Genomic DNA, 7,745 nt, shown 5'->3' with positions numbered 1-7,745 from the left:
TTCGATTAATTTATTAATCCATCAAACGTGACTAAGTAAGCAAAATTCCGATTTAAATAAAAGAAGCTTAAATGTGATAATTGTTTGAGTTTAATTGGATAATTAAACTAATGAGATTTTTGTTTTAAAATTTAAAATAAAATTTAAATCTCTCTTCTCTCTTCATGCTTATTGGGCCAAACTCTTTGAATGAGATGTGATCGTTGAAATAAAATGCCTATAAAATTGACATCTTTAAAAAACAACACTAATTTTTCTCATTCTTTTGATCTCTCACAAATAAAATAAAATAATATATTTATCATAAAAAATTCACATAAAAGAAGAAGAAAGAGAAGAGAGTAGATTTCGAATAAGAATCAAACAAAAATCGCCCGTCATCATAGATCCGAAGACGTTCTTGTTATTTCTCGTAGAAATTAAAACATTGCGAATAATTATAATATCATAAACCTAAATATTTCTAACACTAGTATTTTGAAAGAATTTATATTTTATAAGTGGATAAATAATTTTTAAAATGAAGAAATATCATTTATAGCAATTTGATCCAAACATTATAAGTTAATTTATATTAGTGGTGGGGAAGAATGCCGTTCCCTTTAATTCCCTCACCTGCCCATCTAACCAAAACATGCAAATATTAACTCCGTCCCTTCCCATTCGCCTTTAAATATTCAAACCCAACCGTGGAAGGAACCTACTAACTCTCTCTTTTCTCACAATGGCACTTTCTTCAACAAAACCAAACCCCACTCTCACATTCATTTTTTCAACCTTTGTGTTATGCAGTACAACATTACTGTGTTGTGCTAGTGTTCCAACCAAAACAGAAGCTGGATTTGAGTTTCTTAAGGTTGCTCCATCGGAGTTTGTTGGGTCAGTGAATGATGTGGTTGATATTTTGCAACAGGTTACAAGTATTCTTTCGCAATTTGGTGGTGATGGGTTTGGTGATTCGCGTTTATCAAATGCTGTTTCTGATTGTATTGATTTGCTTGACCTTTCATCTGATGCTCTTACTTGGTCTGTTTCTGCTACTCAGAACCCCCAAGGTACTATTACTACTACTCTTCTTTGTTCTTTAATTAGTTATCACTTTTGCTTCTCAAAGAAAGAAAATTAGTACTCTCTTATTTTATTTATAAAAAAAAAAAATTATTTTTAAATTTATTGAATAATTAATATATTTATTTTTTATATTGTCCAGATACCTTAAATATGATTAAATATAATGTTTAATGTTCTTCTTTCTTAGTATTAATTTATTTTGTATTTTGTGTTAAACTATCTTAATTTTGTTGAAAATGTGGTGTGAGTGAGGGACTTTTGTATTAATATTTTGATGTTTCCTAATTAATAATCTCTCTTTTTAGCCATTTTTCTTTTGAGTTACTTTATGACTACTATTTCCAATAAAAGCTTAAAGTATTAAATAGCTTAGATTCTATAAATGTCATGGTTTAAACCTTTTAGCTGGTTTGTTTTTTTAAAACCACCTAAAAGCACTACTAAGTTGAAACAACTCCCTCCGTTTTTTTTTATTATGTGTCATTTTAGAAAAAACTTTATTTAAATATAAGTTATTTTATAATTTTAATAAATAATTAATGATATTTTTTCTATTATATCACTAAATATTTATTATTCTCTTCTCTAACCAAGTACAATTTTATAAAAATCTTTATAACTTCTTATTTTCATATAATAATTATTATTTTTCTTAATCTACTAGTATCTCCTCGATATCTATTATGATACTATCTGTCTCAAATTACAAATTCTTTTTAATAAAAAGTGAAAAATAGCAATTATATGCAATTTTATAATTTTTTTATTAATTATATAAAAAATAAATTAAAATAAATTAAAACAAATAATAAAATAGGGATAAAAGTCGATTTAATAATGTAAAAAAATTTATAACTTGAAACAAATTATTAGTAAAGTAACTTATAATTTAAAACAAAATAAATTTTAATATATTTTTTTTAAATACAACTCTTATATTTTACTAAAATTAACACAATTAATTATTATCAAAGAATATACCTAATTCAAAATAACTTGATTTGAGAGATAATACTATTTATTTATTTCATTTTATGTGGATTTAACATTTTCAAGTATATTAAAATATATAGCTAATGTTGCACGAAAGAACATAAGTTATAAAATAATTTATAATTTTGAACAATGTTACTTTAGAAAGTAATTTATAATTTAATACAGAAAAAGTACTAGTTAAAAAAATGTTAGATTAATTAAAATATAATATATAAGTTGAAATAAAAAAACAAAACACCTAATTTGAGAAAAGGCAAGATATATTTATTGCGATCCATATTCAGAAACTCTGTTTTCTTTTTCTACAAAAACATAACTCTATTTTTCCCCCACCAAGTTCGTACCCATTTTTTAAAAGTACACTGTTTTGTTGGGTACAACTATTCTGTTCCCCAATTCTTCACTAGTGTATTTATTCTTCCTTGAGAGTGAGTACTCTCTAGATTCCTATTTCAATGTCACAATTTCACAAGTTTTTTCTTATAAATATTTATTATTTTTAAACCTTGAATATAGTTTTACAATTTTTTTTTGTCCTTTTGTTGTAGGTAAGCATAATAGTACAGGAAACGTGAGCTCTGATGTAAGAACATGGCTAAGTGCCGCACTTGCAAATCCAGAGACCTGCCAAAACGGATTCGAAGGTACAAATGGCATTGCAAGCACTTTAGTCTCCACTGGCCTAGGCCAAATGATGTCACTTCTCACAGAGCTTCTCACACAAGTGAACCCTAACTCCGATAGCTTCGCAACAAAGCAAGCACAAAAAGGCCAGTTTCCTGCATGGTTCAAACGAGAAGACAGAAAGCTCTTGATGGCAAATGGTGTGGCTGTTGACGTAGTGGTTGCTAAGGACGGTAGCGGCAATTTTACGACGGTGATGGATGCGGTGCATGCAGCTCCTGATTATAGCATAAAACGGTTTGTGATTTATGTGAAGAGAGGGGTTTATGTTGAGAATGTTGAAATAAAGAAGAAGAAATGGAATCTTATGATGGTTGGAGATGGTATGAATGCGACGGTTATTTCGGGTAATCGGAGCTTCGTCGACGGGTGGACCACGTTCAGATCAGCTACCTTTGGTAAGTACTAAGAACAAATTATCACCAAATACTTAGTTAATATATTTTGGAAAAAGAGTTTGCAGTCAAATGTAGTCCTCATAATTTTTAAGAAATTAGTTATGCAGTTAGGCAGATGATATCATTTGGTTTATTAAAAAAAAGTCAAACCAAAACACGTTAAATTAATGCTTGCCCAAAACAGCATGTGATTTCCATTATGGTATTTATAATGCCAATGACACATGTCTTCTTCAACAGCTGAAATCTATGACCAAAACTTATTACAAACTTGATTAATCTAGCTTGCAAAAACTGACACATTAATATTTTTGATTCATATCTCTTGCATTCAATATTTTTTATCACTTCAACATAATGTCTGTAGTTACGACACTGACACTTGTAATAATTACAACGTCTTTTTTTTTTTTAATTATTACAAGTGTCAAGTATCAGTGTCAGGTCCGATATCCATGTCTGTGTTAGTGCAACTGTCTTGTTAAATAGTACGACGAGTACTACTAACTAATTTTTATTTACTTACAATTCTTTGTGTGCAGCTGTGAGTGGCAGAGGATTTATAGCAAGAGACATCAGTTTTCAAAACACTGCAGGACCTGAGAAGCACCAAGCAGTGGCATTAAGATCCGACTCCGACCTTTCCGTATTTTATCGATGCGGAATTTTTGGTTACCAAGATAGTCTCTATACTCACACAATGCGTCAATTCTATCGCGAATGCAAAATCAGCGGCACCGTGGATTTCATCTTTGGCGACGCCACGACAGTTTTTCAAAACTGTCAAATACTAGTCAAGAAAGGCTTACCAAATCAGAAAAACACCATCACTGCTCAAGGACGAAAAGATCCCAATGAGCCAACCGGTTTCTCAATCCAGTTCTGCAACATCACTGCTGATACCGATCTTCTTCCTTTGATTAACTCCACCTGGACGTATCTTGGAAGACCCTGGAAACAATATTCGAGAACAGTTTTCATGCAATCTCATATAAGTGATGTGTTGCGGCCGGAAGGGTGGCTAGAATGGAATGGAGATTTCGCGTTGGATACATTATACTATGCGGAGTACATGAATTATGGTCTCGGAGCCGGATTGAATAAACGAGTTAAATGGCCGGGATATCATATTATAAATGATTCAAGTCATGCTAATAACTTCACAGTAACACAATTTCTTGAAGGGAATCTATGGTTGCCTACAACAGGTGTGTCCTTTACTGCTGGACTAGAAGTTTGAGACATTGCAAAAAACTTTGGTTGTTCAAGTGGTTCTTTAAGGTTGGTAGAATGGGAAAAATATGATGAGTGATGTGTTATTGTTATTTGATTAGTTTGTACTTGTTATTTAAGATACTATATATACTTGTGATTTAGGAGTTAGGGTGTTTCTAAATTTTGGATAAATTTTATTACTGTAATGTTGAAAACTTGAGATACAACTTGAATCAAGTTTTAAGTAGAGTGTAATTAGTGTTATATACTTGGTTGAATTCAACATGAAGAGAATATATTTGTGATTTGCTCATGTGGTTGAATTTGGATTTGATGATATATGAATGATTTATGGTGTGCCATAATGATAGTAATTTGTGCTAGTTAAACAAAAATGAGATGTTTTGGTATTTTTTTCTTCTTCTTTTTTGTATTGTATGTCTTTATTTCTCAAAATTTGATGTTCACACTTAGATGATTCTTAGTGAATTTGTTTCTCAACCCCCCAAATCTTTTAGAAATTTCTCAGTTTGACAAAAATACTTTGGATTTTAGAATCTAGAGTGTCTTTTTGAAAATTTTGGATTCTAAATTTTAAAAAGGTTAAATTCATGATTCTTAATGAATTTGTTTCTCACCCCAATATCTTTTAGAAATTTCTGAGTTTGACAAAAATACTTGTGGGTTTTAGAATCTGGAGTGTCTTTTTGAAAAATTTGGATTCTAAAATTTAAAAATGTTAAACTCATGAACATAAATACTTCATTAAACCAAACAAAATTCAACAAAATAGTATATGTCAACGGCCCAACAATAAATTGTGAATAATTAAAAATATGAATTAATACATATAAAATTATAAGTTGGACAAACTAATTATATTTCCAACGAACTCAACCATATACGTTGCTATTTTATCAAATATCATTGGATAAATAAGAATTAAATTCATAACTCGACGAATATGATCAAGGTAACATCTAACTTGACCGGTCTCTTGGTAATTACTGACTACAGTTGGAAAACATGCATGCTAGTTCATTTTATGTCTGTCCCACAAAAGTCTGCCAATAAATGAAGTGGATTGGGACGAGGAAAGTAAAGGGGGCGGACCCAAAATCTTGCTCGACCAACCAAAAAACAGGGAGGGGTTAGTGGCAGAAAGTCATGCACATTCTATTTAGGTTTGCACTTGTAAACGCTCGTAAAAAAAGAGTAGGGCGGAGGGGAGCAAAGTAGAGGGAGCGAACAAGACACCTTGGCTATGTTCGCAAAAAATGATGGACTAAACGAGCATCCTTAGCAGACCCAACTTATTTTGTCACCCTAATACTAACTAAATATTTAGAATATAATTCTCACATCACCGTCATTTTGAAGTTACATGTTGGTAAACTAAACACGTCTATCATCGTTGAATGATGGACGAAGATATTCAAACACTAGCCACCATTATCATGTCACAATGGTTAAGATGAAGACTTATGTTGTCAAGTTGATCATTCAGATCAAACATTGTAACATCCACATCGATCTTGAACAAATAAGAATGAGTCCCTTATTGAAGTAAACTCTAGCTAGGTCTCACGTGACCAAAGGAAGACAAATTCACCTCAGAGTCTGACATCGACTTGTTAGAAACTCCTTGGTTCTTGAGCTTTGACTGACTTTTGGTTTTGATTATTCATAGTTTGAGTCATAACTTTTAATCATTCAGACTCTGATCCTTTGAATTAATATATGAAAGCATGAGATAGATAAGATTTTGCTCGTGGTGACCTTTAAAGGTGCTAGGGAAGAAATACGTTTAAGGTAATGGCACTTCTCCATACTGATTATAACAAAATTAATAGTTAGATATTGTAAAATAAATTATATAGTACGTAATTTTAAAAGAGAATTAAATTTTAGTGTTATTTCATAAACTTCAATCCTTGCTCGAATTATGAATAATAGTTTTATATATTGTGTTTTGTTTTGTTTATGGATGAAACTTTGTTATGATTATGTAATGTGGATGAATCTTTGTTTTGTTTGTGATTGTCATTATTATGTGTGGTTGTGATGTGAATCGATTAGGATTGGAGATGAATGGTTATGTAAAACAAATTTTAAGATGATGTGCTTGATGATGTGATACAATATGGTTGTTTGATTGCCTAAGTGGCGGGATTTGCATTTGCATCATCATTTCATGGAATATGCACTATTTGCCTTAGGCTATGTTTGGATAGAGTAAAATGAATAGAGTGGAATGGAGTGGAGCGGAATTGAGCGGAACGGAGCGAAGTGCAACGAAATAAAATGTCATTCCATTGTTTGGATTTTTCATGACGGAATAGAGAGATTTTGTCATTCTGTCCAAATCGGAGGATATAAAAAATGATGGAATGGAATGCATTCCATCGGATTCCGCTTCATTCCATCTATTTTTAATCAATCCAAACAATGGAACATACATTTATATCATTCTGTTTCATTTCATTCAACTCCCTTCCATCAATCCAAATCTATCCTTAGTGGCGGGTTGCCTTAGTGGCTGATTGTCTTACTGGAGGATTATTTTCCCCATTGATATGGGATGAATTCTTTGTGGTGCCTTAGTGACGGGTAATTGTATCTGAATCATTTAGATTTAGGAGCATGCATATTCACACGTAAATATATTTGTGGACTTATTTCTCTTAAGCTATTATGTGTTGTATGATTTATTTAATAAAACAGTATTGTATTTTTTGTTTGATTTAATATTGATGATGGAAGATAATGAGTCCAAGATGTGAAGCTACAAGGATAAAATATTGTGCACAATCGTGGAATTCAATTAAAGATTTTGAATTTGTAATTTTATTGGTAAGAAGTTTATTTTATTATCAAAATTTTATAGACATAGATGCATCTACGGAAGGTTATGAAATCTTCAAAACTCAACTGATCATTGTTGCAAAGGGTTCAAAACTTCTTTTTAATGGATTGATTGTCCATTTTACACTTGAAACAGGCCCTACATTATGGCTAAACCTTATTTCCAACACTACTCAATCATTCGTACACTTAAAAATTGAATTCAATCTCTATTTTTAAAAACTCTAAAATAACTCGAAACATCGAAAACTTACCGATTAAATGTAGTTTGGAACTTGTTGGAATGTGTTAGTAGTTGACCTTGACGTTCCCGGCCAAATTCGAGAGCAAGAAATGAACTTGTTTGGAAGTTTGTTTTTTCAGTTTGAGAGAAAGTGAGGTTTTGGAAATGAGAAAGTGAAGAATGAGGGAAAGGAAGAGTCTGACGCGGATATAATATCAAATTCTTCCGTATATGCATTTACGAAAGGTTCAGTATGTACATCTACGAAACAAAACAACGTTAAACAAAAAAAG

General features: G+C 31.3%; 1 protein-coding gene across 1 annotated transcript; it reads left to right on the top strand.

Moving 5' to 3' along the window:
- The first annotated feature begins 603 nt into the window (after positions 1-603).
- Positions 604-4,677, top strand: LOC131599313 (pectinesterase/pectinesterase inhibitor PPE8B-like). The gene is made up of 3 exons (XM_058871717.1): positions 604-1,055; positions 2,616-3,149; positions 3,692-4,677. Exons 1-3 carry the CDS (start codon positions 725-727, stop codon positions 4,387-4,389), a joined length of 1,563 nt encoding a protein of 520 aa, XP_058727700.1. The 5' UTR covers positions 604-724; the 3' UTR covers positions 4,390-4,677.
- The last annotated feature ends 3,068 nt before the right edge of the window (positions 4,678-7,745 follow it).

This window comes from Vicia villosa, linkage group LG4, assembly GCF_029867415.1.
Source record: "Vicia villosa cultivar HV-30 ecotype Madison, WI linkage group LG4, Vvil1.0, whole genome shotgun sequence".
Taxonomy (NCBI): Eukaryota; Viridiplantae; Streptophyta; class Magnoliopsida; order Fabales; family Fabaceae; genus Vicia; species Vicia villosa.
This window is presented reverse-complemented; position numbering and strand designations above follow the sequence as displayed.

What these genes read in the sequence shown, in the direction of transcription:
- LOC131599313 (XM_058871717.1), top strand. Translation starts at nt 725, where the DNA reads ATGGCACTTTCTTCAACAAAACCAAACCCCACTCTCACATTCATTTTT. An exon ending in TGCTACTCAGAACCCCCAAG is followed by an intron (nt 1,056 to 2,615) that starts GTACTATTACTA and finishes CTTTTGTTGTAG; the next exon opens with GTAAGCATAATAGTACAGGA. An exon ending in GTTCAGATCAGCTACCTTTG is followed by an intron (nt 3,150 to 3,691) that starts GTAAGTACTAAG and finishes CTTTGTGTGCAG; the next exon opens with CTGTGAGTGGCAGAGGATTT.